General features: G+C 48.5%; 2 protein-coding genes across 3 annotated transcripts; both read right to left on the reverse strand.

Annotated features, from left to right (window-relative positions):
• Positions 1–4585: 4585 nt before the first annotated feature.
• On the reverse strand, positions 4586–11486 carry MIEF1 (mitochondrial elongation factor 1). The gene is made up of 5 exons (XM_009985645.2): positions 11448–11486; positions 10119–10267; positions 9794–9974; positions 7470–7732; positions 4586–6370 (listed from the first exon to the last, which is right to left on the reverse strand). Exons 2-5 carry the CDS (start codon positions 10260–10262, stop codon positions 5564–5566), a joined length of 1395 nt encoding a protein of 464 aa, XP_009983947.1. The 5' UTR covers positions 10263–10267; positions 11448–11486; the 3' UTR covers positions 4586–5563.
• Positions 11487–11620: 134 nt separating this feature from the next.
• MIURF (mitochondrial elongation factor 1 upstream open reading frame) lies at positions 11621–12329 on the reverse strand. 2 transcript variants are annotated; one of them, XM_086611061.1, is made up of 2 exons: positions 12156–12329; positions 11621–11846 (listed from the first exon to the last, which is right to left on the reverse strand). In XM_086611061.1, exons 1-2 carry the CDS (start codon positions 12327–12329, stop codon positions 11625–11627), a joined length of 396 nt encoding a protein of 131 aa, XP_086467187.1. In that variant the 3' UTR covers positions 11621–11624. The 2 variants fall into 2 exon arrangements, with proteins under 2 accessions (XP_086467187.1, XP_086467188.1); XM_086611062.1 differs by having other exon boundaries at positions 11621–11863; positions 12165–12198.
• Positions 12330–22440: the final 10111 nt, after the last annotated feature.

Consider the following 22440-nt stretch of genomic DNA (forward strand, 5'->3'; position numbering starts at 1 on the left):
AGAGGACATGCTTGTTACATAAGACCTATTTTAAGAAGGTTTTGAATGTTTAAAAAAAAAAAAAAGGGAGGGGGAGGATACTTCTTAAATCCCTCAAATCGTAAACTCAGATCATCAAACTCAGCCTGACAAGGATAAAGAAGATAAAATCCAGATACCTCAAGCAGTTCCCCAAGCATCTAGACTTCAGCCCTCCTAGGGCTGGAAGCCAATACTGGATTTCGTTGGTAAGAAGGAGAATCTCCCATTTCTTGCTTGCTGCATCTGTGAGTAAAGCCCAGTGTTTCAAGATCCAGTCCCAGATTCAGTGAGCCATGCTGGAGCCATTGAATCATACCTATTGCAGGTAGTGGGCCAACATATTTTATCTTATCTGAAGAGGCTCCTCGTTTTTCCATGAGACTAAATTTAAAAAGCAGCAGCTGTTTGCAGCTTTTCTGGAGTTTAGAATATTAAAATAAGCCTTTAAAAACCCACAGAGGTGATTAAGTATTTGGGGAAAAAAAGCAACATCATTCATCATATAGTTCAACACTTCAGCATGATAATCTCAAATTTGGGGTACAGCCACCTTCTCTCGCCCAGCCTAAGATTAGCCACAGAATAGTCAGGCAGGAATTTATTTAAGAGGCAAAAATAAATAAGTAAAATGTAAGCTCAGCTACATTCATTTCCAAGACAGGACTGTGGTTATATAACGAAGTACGCAAAAATACTTGGCTTTTTCCAAAATTCACGTTCCTCCTGAGCTCTTTGTTCCTTAGGCTAAGAACAAAAGAGATGCTGAGCCCTTGCAGCCTGGAGAACCATTTATGCTCCTCTTCTTTGTAGCAACCTTTTCCATACTTGAAATAATTATCATAACTCCTCTCAATTACTTCTTCTCTACGTTAAACAAACCCCTATCTTTTGATCTTTCCTCCCTAGTCATGCCAGGGCAGCTTTTATGCAAAGGTGCAAACCGCTGCATACATTAAACATGTGTTGCAAGCTCTAGACTTTCCAGGGCCATTAACTTGAGGGGGTAACGCCTGGCACAGATTCCACACAGCAGCTTGTTTTAGCTGTTCCTGTAAGACTCCATATGACATGAAATGTGCTTGATCTCATCTGATCTGTTTCTACCACAGAAGAGATTAAAGGGAAAAAAAAACCAAAACAAAACAACACAGGCAAGATGCCTCAGAAAAAAAACATTAGAGATGTAGACTGCCTTTCTGTAACATCCTCCAAAATAGTTAATTGCTGAGTCCTCATTAAAATAAGTCTCATAGGACAACGTTGTCACCATAGCACGTCTTCCCAGAATTAAGGAGCCCAGGATCCAAAAGCAGCATCACTTTATGCTTTACTTGATGTCCAACACTTCCGCCCCATCTTCCCAAGTAGGTACATAAAACTGGGTCGTACTGGGAAGAGCTTTAATACATCAGACGCAAGCCCCTGGCACAGCAGCTTCCGCAGCTTCCTCACTGCCTCAAGGCTGATGCCTGGATAAGAGGAGTGCATTTGGCAGGGGAGAGGACTGGCACGAAGAAACTAACCTGTGACTGAGCAAGGGTGAGGGAGCCTCTACAGGAAAGTTTAATATTAAGAAGAGGCACAGAAGCCTGTGAAGTCTGGGGAGCCACATGAAAAGCAGGCGCCTGTCCGGGCACGCAGGCTATCAGAGAAAGGATGGGAGGCACAGCGCCATCATTACGCATCATCTTGTGACTGGTGCGAACGCTGCTGGGAGCCAGAACGCTGCAGGACCGAGCTGATTGCTCTCTCAAGACAAGCTGCAGAGCACCCAGAGCCATGAAGGGAAGAGCAAGTGAATCAGCAAGGGGCATGTCGGTCCCCAAGCACTGGTGTGGTGCAGAATTATGTCAGAATAAAGGTGACGCACTGAGACAAAAGCAGAGAGACGCTCCGTTCTTTATAAACACACCAGAGACAATCAGGTTACTGTGGAAAGTAATTTTATTTCAGAATTTCGCGCACTCTGTCACAGACCATGCACTTTCCCCTTTGCAAATCCATAGCCTCCAGGCCTGGGAGAGATGGGCATCATCTCTTTACTTCTCACTTCGAGTACCCACATGCTAAGAGTGAGGGCCCTGATGGCCGCTCGCCAGGAGGCGGAAAGCAGCCTCTACTTTCCATAATTGCTTTTAAATACAGGAAAAGAAATCCATCTGACTTGAAGGATTAGCGGTGGAGCTCAGCAGCAGTGAAACACCACAGCTGAGCAGGTCGGTCCTCGCCCTGTTGTTACAGGGAACAAGGCAACAATCTCGTAGGAAGCTCGAGTGAGCCAAGCTATCGCAGAACACACCGAGGCATTCTTGGAGCCCAGGCAGCAGCCAACCAAACGCATGCTCTGGGCCTCTTACAATCAATTTGTCTCTGAGCTGCTCTGCCAGGAAGATGGCTGTGAGCTGCCCTTTTCACATTCAGCTTTAGGTCCTCTTGCTCTGTGCCACAGCTTTGACTAAGAAGGAGCCTATCTATAGGTAAGACAGTCCTCCAGGCTGTACGTCAACATATGTACTGCACTTAATACTGAAAGGTGCCAGTTTGAAAGACTCTGCAACAGTCTGTTTGACCCAAAGGCTGGGTACAGCATTAGTGTAAGTTTCCTGCATACTTACCCTACTCCTTCTTCCTTGCCTCCCTTCTGTTGACACTTATGCTGACCCTGCTCTTGAAATACTCCTAGTTGCAGTGTCCCTGTGACCCGTTACATCTTTGGCCTTTGCTGAGACTGCCACTGCCAGGGCAGCTATTGCCCTCCGTGGTGGCTGCTTGTAGGAAGTGAGCATCTGCCTCCCGAGAGTGGGCTTGTGGCTAGCTCAGAGGAAGGCAAAACTGAAGGGAAGAAATGGTGGAAGTGTTTCAAGTGAAGTGGAGCAAAGTCTACAGAAAAGGCAAAAAGGCAGCTTCAGTCTCCATTTGATACACAAATTGAGCTCGATAGCAGCAAGAAATGGCCATAAAATATCAATTCATTAGGTTGCCAGGAAGAAGTAAAAGCATTCATGTAAAAAATTCTGCATACAGATATCTATGTGGCAACTGTTCTCAAGCCAGCTCAGACAGTAGCCTCCTCCTGCTTATGTCCCACCTTTTCTGTATCTATAGTTTTGATCATTCCAAACCATGTTGCTGCTCAATTCTGTGAGAAGACCATGGTATTGGAGTCAGCACCAAGTGAGGGGTGAGATCAGACTGAAGAAGTGAACTTATGGGGAACTCCTGACAACCCAGATATTTTAATATTTTTGTTGACCTTCAAGTAATTAAAAGAAAGGGGAATTTCCCCCAATAGCCTATAGGCTCCAAGTCTCATCTGTCTGCTTTTAGGATAGGAAGGCTGACGTTAGAAAGGCAGTGGAGGGCAGGGAAAGGGAGGAAAAAAATCTGAGAACCAGAGTGAAGAGCAATCAACAGCTGACCAACACTGACTGCTGCAAAACTTTCAAAACACAAAATCATACAAATGGAATTTCTGTTAACCTTTTATAGATTACAGACTATATACACACACAAACTTCAAAGTACACATCTGGCAGTCTAGAAAATACCAGTACCCTACGGTTTAAATAATTTAAAATGCAATGTTGCGTTATCAGTGTGTACGGAATACTATCTGACTGCCACATTGGCTAAAATGGACGGATTGTCCGAGAAAGATGTTCCCTCCCTCATCTCACCAGCACTGCCTCTAAAAAGAAAACAAGGGCTAAAGACTCCCCTCCATGGTTCCACTCCTGAAATTCACCTTGAAACTTCTCTGTCAAAGTGGAGGGAAGTCCTGAGAGGAAAGGAAGGATTCCTGCTCCCTCCAAACCCTGCTGCTGCAGTACCCTTCTCCATTGGCTAGGGAAGCTGGACAGCAAGGGGAAAAAAGGTACTAAAGCCGTGAAAAGACAAGTCACAGCTGCACTGGCCTTTTGCCAGGGACACAGCCCCAGACTCAGGAGGACATCCTCCCTCCCCCTTTTCGAAGACAGGAGGCCAGAAGGCTTAACACAGAGTATATAGAGTCTGTGTGGCGAGTTTAGGAGACACCAACAGTGCAGCAGCTGCCTCCCGAAACCCATACCGCAGTCCAGCAGCAGATGGGAGGGCAGCCCAGGGAGAATAAGCCTGACAGCAGCCACAAACACGAGCGGGCAGAACTGCATTACCAACAGGTCCAAAGAGACAGAATGGGAAGGTGTGCCCTCACCAGCTTTCCAAGAGTAATTGTAAACTGGGAGCACTGGAGAGTCTGTGCAAGGGAATGAGGAAGGCAATGGACAGCCTCAGTTCTGAGGTGGCTGGGAAGGGGACTAAAACGTATAGGGAGACCAGATGGCAAAGCCAACATATGTCTAAATGGCAGCTCTGCACATGTACCCTAGTATCAGTGTATGCGATGGAACCTTACTGATGACATCAGTTCAGTCCTGTCACCTTCACAGACTTACAGCTGGCGAGAATCTGGCTTACGCGTGCTTGTTACAAAGCCCTTAGAGGCATGCAGTCTTGCCTCCACCTCCTATAAACCAGAAGAGCCATAAGCTGCTGGGGGGGAAAAAAAAAAAAAATAAAAATCCCTGTTCCCATGTGTGTCTCCCACCCCTCCCTCATAATCAGCCTCTCTTCCTCTAGACCAGAGACATTTAAGAAGCCTCCCTGTTCTCCATTCCCAGGGCCATTCCCACCAGCAACACCCAGCAGAGCTGGCTAGGCAGGAACGGCAAGCCCTGCTCCTTTGGCTTCATCACATAGCCAGACCACAAAGGTTTCTTCCTCCCCTACAATAGCTTCAGTGAGAACTGTCCCTACTGGACGTTGTGCTGCAGCAGACTGGACAAGCCTCAGCCCTTACTCCTGAACCCAGCTTGCAAAGGATGAGAAGGCTCTGTAGGAGCAGGAGCCATGGCGTTCTTCTATTCCAAGCTCTACAGCTCTAAATACTACCAGTGTAATTATTGACTCACAAATACAAAAAACAAACCTATCCAAAACATCTCACTCAGTCTGCCCTGCATGACTGGGTCAAAGGGAACAAGGAAAAGAAAAAAGCAAACAAAAAAAAAAACAAACAGCAAAGTGAGACAGTGTGGTACAGGCAGAGAAAAAGAAACACAGGGCCAAGTCAGAAAGGAGGAAAAGAAAGGACAGGACCTCAGTGCAAGCCTGCTAAAATCATCACTGGATTTACCAGCCCAGTTCCACCTTCTTCAGATAAAAATGGACTCACTGCAGTAAGTGTACTACAGGAGAAAGAAGTGCATAGTTAGTTGTTTTTTTTTTTTTTGGTAGACACTTAAACACCAGTAGAACTTACGCAAAGATCTTAGAGCTGCAGTTTTAGCCCCTCTTCCCTAGCCAATGAGTACCCGTTGGGGCAGAGATGGTGGAAATGGACCAGTAGCACCAAGAAATTCAATGGGAGCACCAACTCCACAGCAGGAAATAATAATGAACCAAAAGGAGACAGAGAGAGAGAAGTGGAGGAGACATATTTCGCAGTAATCAAAGTCCACCTTGGCTAAACTCTATCAATGCTTCCCTGGGAAAGGCCCTGTTACGTCTGCAGCAAGACCTCTGGCTCTGACAGAGAGCTGTACAGAGTGTAGCCCAACTCATCCACTTCTTCGGGGGTAAGCTCTGAAAACAAGTTCACCTTGGGGTTCAGAGCACTAGGGAGAACACCTGCCTCCAAGTAGCGGATCAGCCCCTTTAGTGCCTGCAAGAAGCGATCAGCCAGCATGTCCTGGGACCAGTCGGACTCTTCTTGGGATAGGTGCAGGATGACATTGGTGAGCTGGCTGGCAGTGAGGTGGCCCAGGGCTGGGTTTGACTTGCATACTGCTTTGAAGATCTTCAGGCACAAGCAACGGCAGCCAGAATCACACTGGTCCAGGGCTCGGAGGCGAGCTGTTTCTGCTGGTCGCAGGCTCAGTCGCCACAGATTGTCATTCCGGGCCAGTCGATGGGGTTTGGCCACAAGGATGATGTCACCCAGAGTCAGGGATGGTAGGAAGTCAATAAAAAGATGCCGTTCCGGATCATACTGGACTTCCAGTGTCAAATCTGCTGGGGGAGCTGCTGGACGGATCACATAATCCAAGAGAGTCCCAATTGCTGGCCAGTTGATGGAGCCAGCTACAACTTTCTCAAAGGTGTCTGCTACAGCTTTGGGGGAAAGGTAACCTCCCACCACACAGCGGTCCCAGTAGCTGCTCCCACGGGGAAAGTACTCTGGGTTTTCCCGACGCACCAAGTAGAAGCCAGGAATGTTCATGATAGTGTCCTCCCCGGGGATGCAAGACCACAGGTTCTGCTCTAGCATCAGAGGCACGATGAGCTGGATGTGGTCAGCTGTCACTACCTTTCACAAGAGAGAAAAGTCAGTGAGAACAAGCTTTCTCTCTCCACACTCAGTTTTATTCACCACCTTTAGACAGCCTTCTGTTCCAAGGAACTTGAAATAAGGATTCAGCTGTCTCAGTCTCCTCTCTGCATGGGATTCACAGCCATCTTTTGTCAAACGACATTGTGAAGGACTACTTCCCATCGTCAGTGGAGTAACTCCAAGGTATAACCCATGCTAGTGCTTATACGGTATGTACTATTAAAAGATCTTCAAATACTTCAGGACCTGACGTGGACTGCACACAGATGAATCATTTTGCCACCTATTGCTCTAAGTCCACTCCTTGGATGTGAGATGCGGCTGGCCCAGGGCACAGCAACACCACAAGGTAACTTAAAACAGGAGGTAGAGTATTAAGTTTCTAGACAAGCTTAAGTTGCCATGGTTTATTTATTATTATCCCATGCTACAACTAGTTACTGCCCTCACCCAGTCTGCCACATTGTTTGGAAAAAGGTCATTAAAAGATCCCTTTTCACCAGTGTGATTAAGACCCCAGATCTAAGTTTCACTGGACACTCGACACTCCATTCCAGAGCTCTGACTCAAAAAAAAAGTGTGCCTCTGAATCACTCACTATAGCCATGGGCATCTTGCCATCAGGGAGATTTGCAGCAGGGACTGCTGTCCAATCCAGGTCTGACATGCATTAAAAAAAAAAGAGTAGGGAAGACCTACATGAATACATGAGTTCTACGGGAATATTATGTATTTGGAAGGAGACAGAAGGGACAGAGAGATAACAGAGGTCTGCCAGAGAAACAGCAAGAAAAACACAGCTAAAGGGAGACACAGAGGGGAAGGAAAGAAGGGCTGAGATAATCCGGAGAAATAAAAGCAAGTTCTTTGCAGACAAAGCCAGAGTAGCCTGGTCACGCCTGTTCAAACAGCATTGCAGAAACCAACGCCTGGCTCCACGGCAGGAAAGGCGACACCAAGAGCCTTATTACAGAGGAATGTTGTGCTGAGCCAGCACTGCCAGCAAGGAAGCCTGAAATGCCCCTGCCTAGTCAGCCTTCTGCATAACGACCCATCACGCGGCCCCAGGAATTACCTGCAGATCATCATACAGGCTGCCGCTGAGGTACATGTCACGCAGGGGCATGTCCGGCAGCTTGGCACGTAGGAAGCTGCGCAGCTCAGCACAGATATCCACGGCTGCTTGCTTGGCCCGGGCCTGCTCATCCGCTGGGATAGCTACTTTCCTCCGATAATAAGCAAAGAGCTTTTCTTGTAGAGACAGACGAAGGCGGGATTTTTTCAGCTCCACTTGACTCCTCTTGGCAGATGGCTTGGGCTTTGTGGGTCGGAAAAAGTCTGCAAGACAGAAGGAAAACTGTTGATCGTCTGCAGTGTTTCACTGTGAACTGATCCGCAGAAGAAAACCTGCAGTGCTGAAGTGCAGCCTCCTAGGTCTCAAAAAGCTTTCGGCAGACATTTTCCATGCTTTACAGAGGTACCAGTCAAAAGGGAGGTGCTGAGAAACTTCAAAAGATAGTACTACAAGAATCAAACCAGATTAAAACAAGTTACTAGATTGGAATTTAGCCAGAACAAGATGAACATCATGTACAAGGAAGTAATTTTAATGGCTATGTGGGCAGTACCTCAGTTCGATTTCATCAAAAATTCCACACTGTTACCAGTTCAGAAGCTTTTAACATGATGCCAGACCAGTGGATAAAACACTCTTGAACAACCATTGCTACATCATTAGGTTTTTAACATTATAATGGATTTTCACAAGTTATCATCAAAACCCAGTTCTGACTAGAGTATGAGATCGGAGAAGATTACAACATTTGAAAATGAAAGTTGTCAGGACTCTGATCAACACTTATCAGGACAGTGAGCTGTCAGATTTTGGGGCCAGCAGAGCTCAGGCAATCATAGCCCCAGTGAAAACCTCCCTCAAACTTCCACTGGCCAAAGTGGAGAGGCCACTCTTAGGCACATATCAGCAATACAACACTTTACGCTGCCGACTGTGTTATTAAGCGATGTCTGACTTGCACAGGTTCTCTAAGCTCCTTTTTTCCTGACTCGTTTCCTAAAGAAATAAGTCAATGCTTCCCATCTATCTTTCAGACTTCTCTTACTATGGACCAAGAGTTTCAGAAATTATCAACGAGAATTAAGGAAGAGTTACAGATCTAAGAGATCTTTGGAAGGGCTGTGGTACTTAACAGGTGCAGGAGAAAGCCCCAAGTCAGTGGCCTCATTAAGGCAATCAGCTGTTGCACATTTCTTGGGCAACAGGCATTTGGCCATGCAGCACATGCAGAATGCTGACCAAGCTGTGCACAGACCCATCTTGCCCAACCTCAGCAGCTGCTGTCTCTTATCCCACTGGAGTCTTTTGGACAGATTTGAGGGTTTGTGTGAAAAGGAAATAGCCTGCAAAACCATAGGGAAACAGACTTCATTGCCTGACTATCAAAACACTTATTTTTCCTTCTTAAGTTTTAATTTATTTTTAAGTTAAGAACACAAGATGCCATCATCAATGGTTTTATTCCTCAATCCTCATCTTTGGGGAGTCCAAGAAAATGATCTAGATAACATTTAACACAGCTGTCTAGTCATTTAACGTTTCCTCAGCAGAAAATCCATTGCCATTCTGAAGCTGACTTTCTTGCAGAGAATCTGAAATCATGTTAAATCTTGATTGTTATTTTTCAGATTCAAAGTCACTCAATCTAAGAAGGTCACTGGTTTTTATTTTAAATCTCCAAGCGTAAATGTCCCAAAGTGATCAGGTATGGAAAGTAAAACCAGTGAGAAAAACCAAACACATATACAAAACACTGATAGACTCTAAATTACTTATTATTCCACTCAGAAAGCAGACTGCAGATCACTTTTTATAGCCTGATGAAGACTAACTCAGTGATAAGCAGCACTAAACAGGCAAACAGCGTTACAGAAATTATTAGGAAAAATGGTAGGAATAATATAGGAAATACTGTTATAAATTGTTAGTACATTCACAACTTGAATATCCCCCTCTTCAAAAGACACAAACAAACTGAAACGATCCAGAGAAAGGCAACAAAGAGATTCAAAGGAATGGAATGGCTTTTTCTGAGGAAAGAGTGCACGGATAAGCATTCAGCTTGGAAGAAAAAAAACGGAGGGAGAATAAAGCTCAAGACCATGAAGTCACGAGAGGAATGAAGAATGCAAATAGATGACTATTACTCACTAGTTCCCAATCTGACTTCTAATTCTTGAAGTTACCAGTAGACCTGCTTAAAACAAAAACATCAAAATCCTGGAGTAGATAAGAGTATTCTCTTTCCTGCGTTCCTTTAAATGAATACAGAGTTTATGGGCCTGGACGATTCTGCAAGGCAGGAGTATCACCCTGCTCCTTACCTGTGTCAGCAGCAGAAGGATCAGTGGGAAGGGTCTGCAGGGAGCGGCTGAGGTTAGTCTTCATGTCCTGGGTCAGTAAGCGTGAGGAGGAACCCAGCCAGTTTGGCTCTTCCCAGCTTCTCTTTCCCGACTGGCTCAAGCGAGTGGGGCTGCTAGGAGCACTGATTGCCCGGTCGTACATCTAAAGCAACATCACCAGGCACAGTTTGAGTTGCTAAGGGCCCAACGTTTGCATTTTACCCAGCACCGCAAATCTTTCTGATTTCCACTCCTTCTTTCCAGTGCCCCTGTGCTCAGGTCCCACCCCGCTATCCCACATGCTCACCCGTTTGACGGCCAGCGTGGCGATGCCCAGCATAGCTGCTCCACCCACGCCCAGCACGAGCCGGGCGTTGGACAGCACGAAGTCAATGGCTGTGCCGATGCCATTGTCATCTTTTTTTCCTTTGCGCTGCCCAGCGCCTGCCATCTCACCTGGAACGAGCAGAAGCATTAAACAAAAGGGTCAAAACACGCAGCCCTAACAGTTCACTCCATTCTCCTCCACCCCACGCTCATGGTTCCGGGGGTCTTTGCACAGAACCATAGGAAGGGACTACTCAGCCCTGCAGACTCTTAAATTATTTTTCTCTGAGGAGCTGCTTATTCCCAGACACAGCAGTACTGACCAAGCTCTGCAATGGCAGCATTTCTTTGCTTCCAGCTCCATTTATGACCTGAAGAAAAACATCCCAAATTTGATGTGGCTCCTAACCATTTAAGTAGGTTTAATTATGCCATCACCTAATGCTTTAAAAAAAAAAATATTTACTTCAGTAATATTTTGCAATAAAATCCTGTATATTATGTAAAACTCTATGACCATTCACGTCTTTTCCTTTTAACTTGTGCTTCTCAACCAAAGCATGGCTTTTTTTACGCCAATTTATTTTCTGATTCTCAATCTAATACGTGTAATTTTGCTCACAGACAAGGCAATACAAAGATTGTCAACTGCTTGTCCATAACAAATCAGAATCTCCCCAAGAGCTGACAGGCAGTCTCAAAGCATCCACTCCCATTCTCATTTTTGGACAACAGCTGGTCCCAGATACTTCAAAGACACTCAAGAATCAACATTAGAGACTACAATGCATGACAAAGGGAACAGCTTCCTTGCTTTCACCGGACAGTTATTCCTGCCCTCAAGGCTCGTGGCTTTGACCCACGCCATGTATAACATGAATGTTAGTATTTTCTTACACATGTACTTCTCTTTCCTTCTATTCCTATTTAACCTAATCATGATATTTAAACTCAAAGAGTTTCCCTGACCAGCTACACGTGTAAAACATACTTTCCCACCACTGTATTGTAGGTGGATCCTCAGTGAACCTACATGAAAACACCAGGAAATTCTTCTGATCTGACTCCAAATCAGTTTTCTAAGTCAGTTTCAAAGACAGCTCCAGGTTCAGAGCCTGCCTGACTCCGGTGGTTTAAAACTGCCCTTTATGTTTTTCTAAGGCCAAGCTACAACCTCAGGAGGAACGTTCCTGCCTTGATGAACCAGGAATCCAGCCGCTGTTCATCACTAGGCAGAAAATAACGCTTTCACAAAGTTAACTATAATATTATTGTAAAACCCATAGTTATATCATTGTAAATTACCTACCTGTGACCTAATGCATTTGTAAAGAGAACAGGAGAGCCCTCCTGGTGTGCTTGTGGAAGCACCTTCCAGACTTCTTCAAGATAGTGGTAGGCAGGGAGCGTTAATCATCTCTTTTGGCTGGCAAGGGGATTTTGGAAAGAACAGAGAAGCAGGACCAAAAGGAGCTACAAGGATTCTCTAAACCAAGCCCCCGAGTTTGCTCTGCAGGAAAACTTGCCCCTTCTCCAACTGTCTTTCCTTGTCCTCCAGCCGCTGCAGCCCCCGGTTCTTGCGGAACTCACGGCGGATGAAAGCAAGGTAGAAATCCCGGTCAGTGTAGCGCAGCCCACGGCCCTGGCGCAGGAGAGCCCGATAGAGGGTCAGGACAGCCTCCCGGGACCACGCGGCCATGGGGGACGGGTGTACGGACAGGCGACCTGGAGAGAGGTGACCAAGTGCGGGATCCGAATCAGCTTTCCCTCCCCGAGGGCGCACCGGCCGCCGCCTCCCCATCTACGCCTGGCCCCAGAGACCACCATCCTCCGCGGCCCAGGAAGGGCCGGGACTACCTCTCTAACGACGCTCCGGGGGTAGCGGGCCCTCCGAGAGCACAGAAACCGGCGGGCCCCGCAGCTGGCCCTCCCCGTAGGGGGCCGCCCCGGGCCCGCTCCGCGCACCCGCTCCCCACCGGGGTCGGGCCTGCGGAGGCCGCGCGGGGACCGGCCGCATCGCGCTCACCGGGAAGGACCGGGGAGAGGACAAGGGAGGCGCTCCGGAGCCCTCACGGCAGCCGCTTCCCTTCGGCGGAGCCCACCGCCACCTCCCTCCCGGCACCGCTCCCGGGGTCACCCGGCAACATGGCCGCTTCACTTCCGGGTCGCAACCCCGGACCCTGCCAATCATACCGCGAGCTCGCCGGGGCCCAAACCGCCCCTTCGGCGGAAGACTTCCGGCCGGCGCGCGCCCGGGCCGGGGAGGCGGCGCGGCGCTGTCCCCCCCTGCCGGCGGGGCGCCGCGCGCTGCGCCGCGCGGCGAGTGGGCGGGGACCCTCCGCGCGCCCGTCCCGTGCCGGGCTGCCGCCCCCTGCCGGCGGGGAGGCGCAGCGCCGCCCCCGCTCACTCCCGGGCGGGGCGGGGCGGGGCGTGCCGGGCCCGGGCCTGCGCTGGGGCCGGAGGAGACCGCGGCCCTCGAGGGGTGATGGCTGCTGGGGCACCCCGAAAGGCCGAGGGGAGCGCGAGGCGAGTGGGACGCCCGCGGTGCGGCCTGAATCACAGAATCACAGAATGTTAGGGATTGGAAGGGACCTCAAAGGTCGATCATCTAGTCCAGTCCCCCTGCTGGGGCAGGACCACCTAGATCAGATCACACAAGAACGCGTCTAGGCGGGTTTTGAACATCTCCAGAGAAGGAGACTCCACAGCCTCTCTGGGCAGCCTGTTCCAGTGTTCTGTTACCCTTACTGGGAAGAAGTTCTTCCTCATGTTAAGCGGAACCTCCTATGTTACAGCTTATATCCATTTCCCCTTGTCCTATCATTGGATGCCACTGAGAAGAGCCTGGCTCCATCCTCATGACAGTCACCCTTTACATATTTGTAAACATTACTGCGGTCCCCCCTCAGTCTCCTCTTCTCCAAGCTAAAGAGACCCAGCTCCCTCAGCCTTTCCTCATAAGGGAGATGCTCCACTCCCTTCATCATCTTTATGGCCCTGCGCTGGACTCTCTCAAGCAGTTCCTTGTCCTTCTTGAACTGAGGGGCCCAGGGTGGAGCAGCCGTTTCCCACCTCGGCCTCAGCTGTCACCACAGCAGAGATGAGTGTTTCCCCTTCCCCTTAGACTGGCAGCTGCCCGTGAGGCCGAGGTGGGCACCCGCCCTGAACCCACCCCAGGACACGGAGCTCCTTCTGTCACAGAAGGTCTCGTTAGCGGCCTGGGCTTGGTGTGCTGTGGCAAAACGGGCTGGGTTGGCTGCTTGATGGCACTGCCAGGGTGCTCCCTGTGGCCCAGGGCAGCTGGGGAGCTAATAGGCATTTTGTTTTTTCATTCTGGCTTTGACAGGCCTCAGTGCCATCAAATGGCTTTGTGTGAGAAAGGGGAGAGTTCAGCATGCTGCAGTGAGCCAACAGCACAGGCTGTCAAGCTCATCTCTGGCTGTTCGTGCTGGCTGCTTAGGGTAATGCAGGGGTAAATGGAGAAGGTTTCTTTGGTGCTTCAGGGTAGGCAGAGAGTAGTGGGTTAATGCTGGTTGTCTGAAGGTACCTCTGACTGCCCTGATGCTTTTAACAGAACGACTTCTCAAATTCATGCTCCTTATCTTTATCTCCAAGGAACCCCAGGGCCTGGTCTGGAAGTCTCAAGGGCTCTGGGAGAAGGGCAGTAGCTGGCAGCCTCTCTGGAGTCTGCCTAAGATTGAAGGAGCCTCTCGAAGCCACCCCTCTGTCCAGGTGGAAATTCTCCTTTTCAGTTTTCGCCTTCCCTGCTTTATGCCTGCTCTGAGGAGTAATTATTCCTCCTTAGCCATCTTCTCTTCCCCAGATCCTACCAAAATATAAAACATAACTGCATGTGCCATGCCTCCCCTAGGGGAGAGGGTGAGAGAAAGAGCAAACTGTGTGTGACAGAGGAAAGCCACATCACTTCACGCTCTTCTCAGCAACAGCAGATATGACAGTGATAGAATTGAGCAGGAAGAGAACCAGAAGCTCCGGGCTGGCTCTCTCCATGCCAATCTCCTCTTGTTCATTTCCTTTCTGAGATAAACAACCCAAATCGTTTTGATCTCTCTTTGTGAGTGAGTTTGCCATGCCCCTAATCAGCCTTTTCTGAGAAAGGCTTACTTGAACTGCAGACAGTATTCCCAGAGAGGCCACGCTACTGATTTACATAATAGCATTATCATATTTTCCGTATTATTCTCCCCGTCTTCCTTCTGCATGCTAATATTTTGTGTGTGCTTTTTTTTTTAACCTGCAGCTATTCACAGATCCAAGGTCTGTGTTACATCCAGATCTTTTCCTGAGTTGCTGGAGACTGTTTGGAGCTTCATCATTCTTAAGTGCAATTTGTTTTCTCTTTTCTGACTTTGCACGTGCCCAGTTAAGCTTTGGCAAATGTGTGTTGTTGCCCATTTTCCACATTTGCATTTTAGTTACAGTTCTTTCTGATCTCCTGGAGAGTCAATAGCTTTGAGTCATCTCTTAAACATGTTTCGTATATTGCTCGTCTTTGTTTCCAGATCATCAGTGCATATACTGAGCTATCCAGGACCTCGGAGGCAGCATTTATATTCCCTACCCTCAACCTTATGCCAGAATGAAAATTGATCTTTGAACCTTCCTCCCAGCTTGCTGCCTCCTCCTCGGGTTGTTGATCCACAGAAATACTTCGCTCCTCACAAGAGAGCTCTGTCACTTCTGGGCAGGTGTGCTCATGAGCCCAGTCCCTGAAACTCCCAAGTCTGAATCAAAATTTGCACAGCTACCTGCAGCCAGCCCCTGATGCACTACGAATGGGATCCGCCGAATCAGGCTTCACAACAATGGACTTTCCTTGTTGCCCTTCTGCCATGGCAGCCAAGGACTGTCCATAAGTGCCTCCTCCCCACCCTGGCCCCCTCAGGTTGCACCTGTTTTAGTGTTTCTTTCTGGGTTTTTTTCCCTCAGGCTTGACGCCAGCTCCCAGGCCCCTCGCCAGCGGCTGCGCATGTGTGTTGTGAACTCCTCTGGCCACGCCACACGCAGTGTGCCTCCAAACTGCCTCGGCTCCTCCAGGGAGGCTGCTCGCTGGCTTGTCACACCCACTGCTTGCCATGGGCTCCCCACACCCACACCACGTGGGTACGGGTGTTCAACCTGCCCCTTCTGTCTTGCAAAGAGAAGGACAAGCACAACAGCAGAGTGACCCATGACCGATGCTGTCCCAGGTGCCATGTGAGCACCAGACTCTGGTGACGTGCTGGGGGTTGTAAACTTGAACTCTGCCTTTAGGCAGCAAAGCAACATTCCCCCTCTCCCTAGTGTTTCCCAGCCCAGCTGGCTCTTCTACTGACCCGCCGTGCTGGTGGGGACCCACCCAGTAGCTCCAAAGACTTGTGCTGCTCTGATGGGATGCTGGCCCCAAAGCCTTTTTGCTGCAGAGCCCTGTTGCCTAGTGACTCCTTTCCCCATGGACCCACCGGGAACGGGGTGCCTCCTGTGCCTCCAGGCTGTGTCCCTGCAAGAAAGGGAATTTACTTGCCTCGATGGGGCAAGGTGCAGGCAAAGAGGAGGAAGCACACCTTAGCTGTGCACCTGGAGAACAATAACAACCTTTGTTTCCACAAATGACTAAGTAAGCTTGTGGAATATGAAAATCAGCATGGGTGACAGGGCACAATAACCTGTGCTGTTACCCAGGATAAAGCACAGACATCCTCCTCCATCCCCCGCCTCCCTGAGAGTCTTTGGAGCTGCCACTCCTCTGCTGGTCTTCTCATGCTTGCAGCCAATCCTCCTACTCAAGCAGCCACTGCCACAGGCTCTGATGGCCGCCAAAAGCAGCAAACCACTGCCACTGAACCCAGCTTGCAACCTCTGCTCCTAGGAGTCAAGTGCCATCCCCGGGGCTTCTTATCCCTTTGCAAGGGCAGGACCATCCCCAGCCAGGGAGACATTCCTATGCTGCCCACCACCAGCCAGCAAACCCTCCCCAGGCAGCAGGTAGGTGAATGTGACCTGCAGAGGTGCAAATGACATCTTGGAGGGGCTCTGCAGGGTCAGGAAAAAACCTGCACTTGGAAACAGAAGGCTGGCTCTTACAGGAGCCAGAAAATCATCCCAAAACATGGGAGGGAAGATGGGTAGTGACTCACCAATGCTATCTGAGCTTGGGCTTAATATTCTTAATATCTTCTAGTAAATGGACCTTGTAAGAGGCCTTTTGGCAGTCTAACTTCATCCAACAGCTCTCTTTTTCATTGCAGCCCTATTTCTTCACTTTTCTCAAGCAATCAACAAGGAATAATGGCATTTAGGCTCCTGCTCTCTGGCTGCAATGAGCCAGGAGGGGCAGAGGACCAAGGGTGGTGCAGGCGGCTTCTTTCACTGAACCCCTAAAGCTCTACATTGAGCACGTGTGGGAAGGAAGATGGGTGCTGAGAAAAGAGAGACCGCTGGTACGCAACTATCTTTCAAGAGATATTCCTGATTTACAGCCAAGACCTAGATTTTAGTAACAGAGAGTAACTAGCCACTCCAGGGAGCCACACTCATGGTATGTTTCGCCAGGGGGAAGAAAGGAAAAGTTCCCAGCTCTGCTGCTGCTGAAATGGAGCTTTTCAGTCCTCAACCTCCAGCCCTGCAGCCCAGGGGGCTGCAAACACTGGCAGTGGTGAGCCTATGTGATGCGGCGCTACCGCTACTGCCAGGTTCTGTGCTGATCATCACTGAGGAGGCTCAGTTTTATCACCTAACAAATTGAAAATGCTGCCGTAGTAGCATTTGGTCTGGGCACACCTTCGTTCTCAGCACGAGTCGTGTTTCTTCAACCAAATTTCCCTGTGGCTGGGTTTGTTGAGGACTTTTTTTTTAATTCCCTGGCTAGTAAGATTTTTTTCCCCCCTACCAGTTGCACTGTGCACCAGCTGCGTGCTGCAGCAGGTTTCCAGAGCCATTCAGAGACCCTGCTTTTGTAAGTGCTGTTATCCTTGCAATTTTGCATCACTCTTGACAGCCTTGTGGGCTTTCTGTGCTGGAGGTGTCCGCAGAGAGCTGAGAACTTGCAGCTGATGGCACTGGCCCCCCAAGCAGGGCTGCACATGCTGACCCCAGGCTTTTTGTACCCCTCTGCCCGCTGCATGCTGCGGTGAGGTCCTCTCAGCATGAACATGGGATTTTGGCTTGTGTAAAGTGCATCTGGACTCCCAGCATCGTGTAGCATTTGGTCCCATATATACATATATGTACATATATACAACCTGAGAAGGGCAGAGCTGCCATTTCATGCTTCTCTTCTTTTTTAGGTGAAGGCACCTATTGCATATCTTGTCCCATTAACTCACAGGTCCTTAAATACATTTATTTCTGTCCCATTGGGGAAATCTGTCTGGTTTTTGGTTTTGCAGTAGTTAGACGTTCACTCCTGGGTAGCAGTTTGAATCAAGTGCTTTAAAAACACTGGGAAACAAACAGAAGTGGGTAGGTGTTTTCTACCTTCTTTTATTTTGTGTGTGTGCCTGGTTCTTAGTAAATGTCTGAAGGAAAAAAAAAAAAAGATATGACTGATGATTTGTTGCTTTCCCTTTGGAAAAGGTCCAGACTGTAGAACAGGGCTAAAATGCCAGGAAGGAGTTTGCTGCATAGAGGCAGGCTTATAATATTTGGTTTTATACATTCTCTAGGCAACATGTTTTCTTTAATTTGAGATCCTGGAGAAACTCATTTTAGATCTTTATTCAGCACAGCTTAGTTGCTCTTCGTCTCAGTTTCCTTATTTTTAGAAAGGTGAAGTGTGGTTCCCAAATTAAATCGTTACTGGGATGGACTTCAGCCAAGAGGGATCCATGGTTCGAGCTGTAAGGCACAGGAAACATTAAAAGTACAACAATGGAGTTTTATTTTGCGTTTCATTTGGCAGGGTGAGGAGAGAGATGGCCTTGAAAAATTTGTGTTCTTACATAGCTGTAACATATTTCAAAAGACGGTAAGGACTATTTTCTCTTCTCACTTTGCTTAAAAAAAAAAAAAAAAAAAGCAGCAGCACACCCAGAAACGCAGGAAATGTCAAGATTGCCAAATTTTCCCTATTTCTGAGTAAGGGTTTGTGTTTGGGGTTCTCGGAGATGCTTACAGTAGCCTCCCAGATGTTAGCTGAAGTGGGCTGATCCTTTAACCTTTTGCTGACACACTTGTCCCTGCTGCAGCCACAAAGGCAAAGCTTGCAGCAGCCTGGCCCCAAGCCAAGCTCCTCTCCCAAGCGTCTGTGGGTTGTATCCCTTATGTCAGCCTCTCACTTCAGTGACCTGGAGCCCTTTCTCCAGATGGGACAGTTTTGCACGGCTTTTCTGAGGCTGTTTTGCAGCGACAGAGCAAAGCCCTGCAAAGCTTGCTCCCAAGTGAAGGTTTGACACAGCTGGGGTATAAGCCTGCCTGTGAGCCACAGAGACACGTGTGAGAATATGCCTCCCTTTCGTCATGGCTTCAGCCAAATCCTCTCCATCGTGGTGCTCTGGAAAGCAGGGCAGCCGGTGCCTGCAGCTGGGGGCACGTGAGCATGAAGCCATTGCTGGTGACACTCCCCAGGGCTGGGGCAACCATCTCCCTGGCTGCTCCACGGGCTGCCTGCTGGCCGCTTCCCCAGCTGAGCCACTACAGCGGCAAGATTTAAAAAAAAGTATATAAAATGAACTAATAATTAAAAATTAACTATCCCTGCTAAACAGCATATTAAGCTGTGCCCTTATACAGGAACAAATGTATCCAAGCAACAAAAACAAACAGCCAGCAAGCCGGGCTCTTGGTATCTCCTTTCCAGTTCTCTAAACGGTGCTGTAAGTTATATTGAAGTCACTTTGTTTCCAAGCACCCTGGTGTTTGGAAACAGCATGTCCATCCCCAGATCAGCAAACCTGCTGCAGGCATCGATCAGGAACCAGCTGGAGCAAGCCTCTCTGCAAGCCAGAGATGGAGGGTCTGCCGCAGCCTCAGTCCTCACTGAGCAGTGCTGCACAGCGCCCGCAATGAGCACCGGGCATCCCTGAAAACACAGTGAGAGCCTGGGGGAAACAGTTTATTTCCAGGCAGGTTATGCCAGAGCCCCCCCCCCATGGTGCATCTCCCCATATAACACCTGTTGGGGTACTGAAAACACATGGGATTCACTTGACATCAGACAGTTTGCACACTCCTGGTTCAATTCAGTGCTTAAGGCTCTGTATCCAAGACATACACCGCATATATCAAGATCCCTTCCCATATGTCTTGAGGGATGCAGGGGGTTGACTCTGAAAGAGGGTGTATGATGCTTGTGGTAGAGCCATGTGCCCCCCCCCCGACTTGGCTGACCATCAGCACTGCTCCTGCAAATGAGGGTCTCCACCACACACTGGTTTGCAGAAGAGTCAACCCCTCGCTCCCAGAGGCACTTTCAGATCCCATAGCAGGAGCTTGTGCTTTCTGGGGAATAAGGTCCTGGGTTCTGTCAATGCCTTCTTTTAAAACCTCGTAAGAAACTGAAGAAATGCCATTTGCATTACTTCTTCAAATATAAATGTCAGTAGGAGATTTCATGTTGTAAGCAAGAAAAATACACGAGAGAACCTTTGACCTAGTCAACTCTCATTTCTTAAACTGTCTGGCTAAATTGCCATTGGCCTAAGCTTATATACTTATCTTCCCCGCTTGAAAAAAAAATCGAGCATTCTGGCAATCATCTATTTTAGATTATTCCTTATTTGGGCACAAAATACAATGATCACTAAGAATACTAAAAATTCTTAATAGAAAAGGTTAATTTTGAGTGGCATGTTTATTCCAGGCCCTTTGTCCAGAGAGAAGCAGCAAAAAGGCACTCAGCGATGCACAACACAAGGCTCTAATTTGATGGAGACCCTTCCACATGAGAATCGAAAACATCAGACTGATGTGGAAGAGACAAAGAGGAGGGAACATGCTGGATCTAATAATTATAAGGAAACTAATCTGTGATGTTTGTAGTCGCTATCTCTAAATAGGACCAGAAATGAACCTGAGCACAAGACAGTTGAAAAGGTAAAAAATTAAATAGCTGTAGATGGCACATGAGCTTGTGAAAGGCTCTTGCCAAAGGCACTGCTGAGGCCAGATGCTCAGGAGGATTCAGAGCAGGACCAGGCTTTGATATCAAGTAATGGGAACAGACAAATTACATGAGGCAGGTTTAAAAATAAGCTAAACCAAGGAGGTCACGTTCTCTCACACAGCGTGTCGAAAGTCAGCCACCAGACAGAGGTTTCTGCAGTGGGAGGTTTAATTTGGGGCTCCAGGGTTTTCTTGAAAAGTGGATGCATCCAAGGGAGGGGAGATGGTAACGGAGGACTATTTCATGAGTGGTGAAGTTGGTTCCCACATCTACCAGCTCTTGAGAGCTGCCTGGCAGCCATCGTTGCTGGCTCACGTGCCTTTACGTGCTCATACTCACCTAACATGCAGAAGATCAGATCTGACCTGGGGCCCACAAAATCAGGAGTCATTCCCCAAACCAGGCGGGTTCGCCCTCAATCTCCCTTCTCGAGGACACAGTCCTGCCAAGGTGGGAAGTAAACTGCCTTCACTCCATTTTCCAGTGGCCCCTCTGCCAGGCAATCAGAAATGAAAGCTGCCACACACAACACCCCCCCCTTGATTTCCTTTCATACTTTGTAAATTTTTTTATTTTTATTATTATCTCCTCCTTTTAAGCATCCCTTTAAGGGTGAAATGAAATCCAACCATTTACAGAGAAAATGATTTCAGAATGTACATTTGATTTATCCTTACAAAAAGTTCATTATTACTTGCTGTTTATAAATTACAGAGTGGAAAGGAACTTTGCAGATGCTCTTATTTTTTCAGTTTTGTCCTTTTATTTTGTTTTTGGCAAGTCCAAGTCCATGCCTTCTTTTGTCAAAGCAAGGTGTTCTGGGGCCACCCCAGGGGCAAACACCACCAGTAGGCCCAGGTGGACCCCAAGCTTGGAAGTGCTGCTGGACCACCTCCAGGTGATACTGCATCATCATCCGCACCAGAAGGAAAAATAACAGTGGTTTGAACTCTTAGCCTCAGAGTATTTCAGATCCCTTCTTAAGCCATTATCTGTAGTCCCCAAAGCTTTTAAATGTCAGTGTATTGCATTAGAAACAGCTCTCTTTTCTTGGTGCTGGATCTGAGTCCCTCCTGCCACCCCCTTACCTTCAGCTCCCCCTCTGTTTCCATAATAGAGCAAGTTTGTCCAATGTCGCAGAAATCAGAAGGGAGGTTTTTTGGGGGGATTGAGGAAACACAACGATGGAGAAACTCAGGATCCATTCTCCCACTCACTTCCCTCGTTTCTCACCAAGGTTTGAGGTCAGTGAAGCCAAGGACAAGCCATCCCTTCCCTCCTCACCACCAGTGTTCACTAATTGGACCAGGGTGACCCCGGACACGTGTCTTCACAGTGCAGAGGCATAGCAGCCATGGAGATTGCTGGCAGGAGCTGGGAGACAGGGACAGAGCCTGGGGGGATGTTCAAGAGAGGAAAAGACACTACCATCCCACAAGGATACACCAAGGCAGGTGGAGGGGAACAAATACCCGTTCTGCTATGACACTCTCTGCTGACCCCAACTCATACACTACACCTGCAGGCCAGGTCCCCACAGAGCCTTCATGTCTCTGCTACAGAGACATGAAGAGCAGGCTGGCCCGAGCTGCGTGACAGCAAACGCCTCAGCAGGACACAGGGATCAGAGAAAGCAACAGCGAGAACGAACTTGAACGTGTCATCCTTCATGCCAACCACACAGGCACAAAACCACTGCATCTTTTCTGTCTGTCATTCGGGTACAGCATTAGCCCCGGTCCTCTGGAGGGCCAAGATGGCTGAGCTGCCCTGTTCCCTCTGCTTTAGCAAGCTTACCTGCTGCAGGTCCACCAAAACCCACATCCTTCCCTTCACTTGGGGCAAAAGAGAAAGATGAGTTCCCCACCCCAAAGCCATGCATGGGCACACAATCCCTTTTTTAGGTGGAAAGCACAGAGAGAGGCAAGAACAGAGATGGGCAGAGATAAAGAAGCACAGGGCTTGGGGACACCACATACTGCTTCACCTACTACCTGGCCCTCCTACACACCAATTAATTCAAAGGTGGAAAGGTTTTGGGCAAGAAAAAGCACGGAGCTGAAGAGGGCTGCAGGGAAAGGCTGGTGATACCTTCCCACCCTCCACCAGATGGCTTCGCTCCCAGAGAGGCAGCAGGAACATGGCTTTGCTGCTCGTGTCTTCAACAACCAATAGACATTGGGCTCTGGTGGTCTGATCC

Source organism: Tauraco erythrolophus, chromosome 4, assembly GCF_009769465.1.
Source record: "Tauraco erythrolophus isolate bTauEry1 chromosome 4, bTauEry1.pri, whole genome shotgun sequence".
In the NCBI taxonomy this organism is placed as follows: domain Eukaryota; kingdom Metazoa; phylum Chordata; class Aves; order Musophagiformes; family Musophagidae; genus Tauraco; species Tauraco erythrolophus.

Coding starts and splice junctions, on each gene's coding strand:
- MIEF1 (XM_009985645.2), bottom strand. CDS start 10,262: ATGGCAGGCGCTGGGCAGCGCAAAGGAAAAAAAGATGACAATGGCATC. Junction 9,975..10,118: donor CCACGCTGGCCGTCAAACGG/GTGAGCATGTGG, acceptor ATGTTGCTTTAG/ATGTACGACCGGGCAATCAG. Junction 7,733..9,793: donor TCCTTCTGCTGCTGACACAG/GTAAGGAGCAGG, acceptor TCTGTCTTGCAG/ACTTTTTCCGACCCACAAAG.
- MIURF (XM_086611061.1), bottom strand. CDS start 12,329: ATGATTGGCAGGGTCCGGGGTTGCGACCCGGAAGTGAAGCGGCCATGT. Junction 11,847..12,155: donor GGTCCTTCCCGGTGAGCGCG/ATGCGGCCGGTC, acceptor CTGTCCGTACAC/CCGTCCCCCATGGCCGCGTG.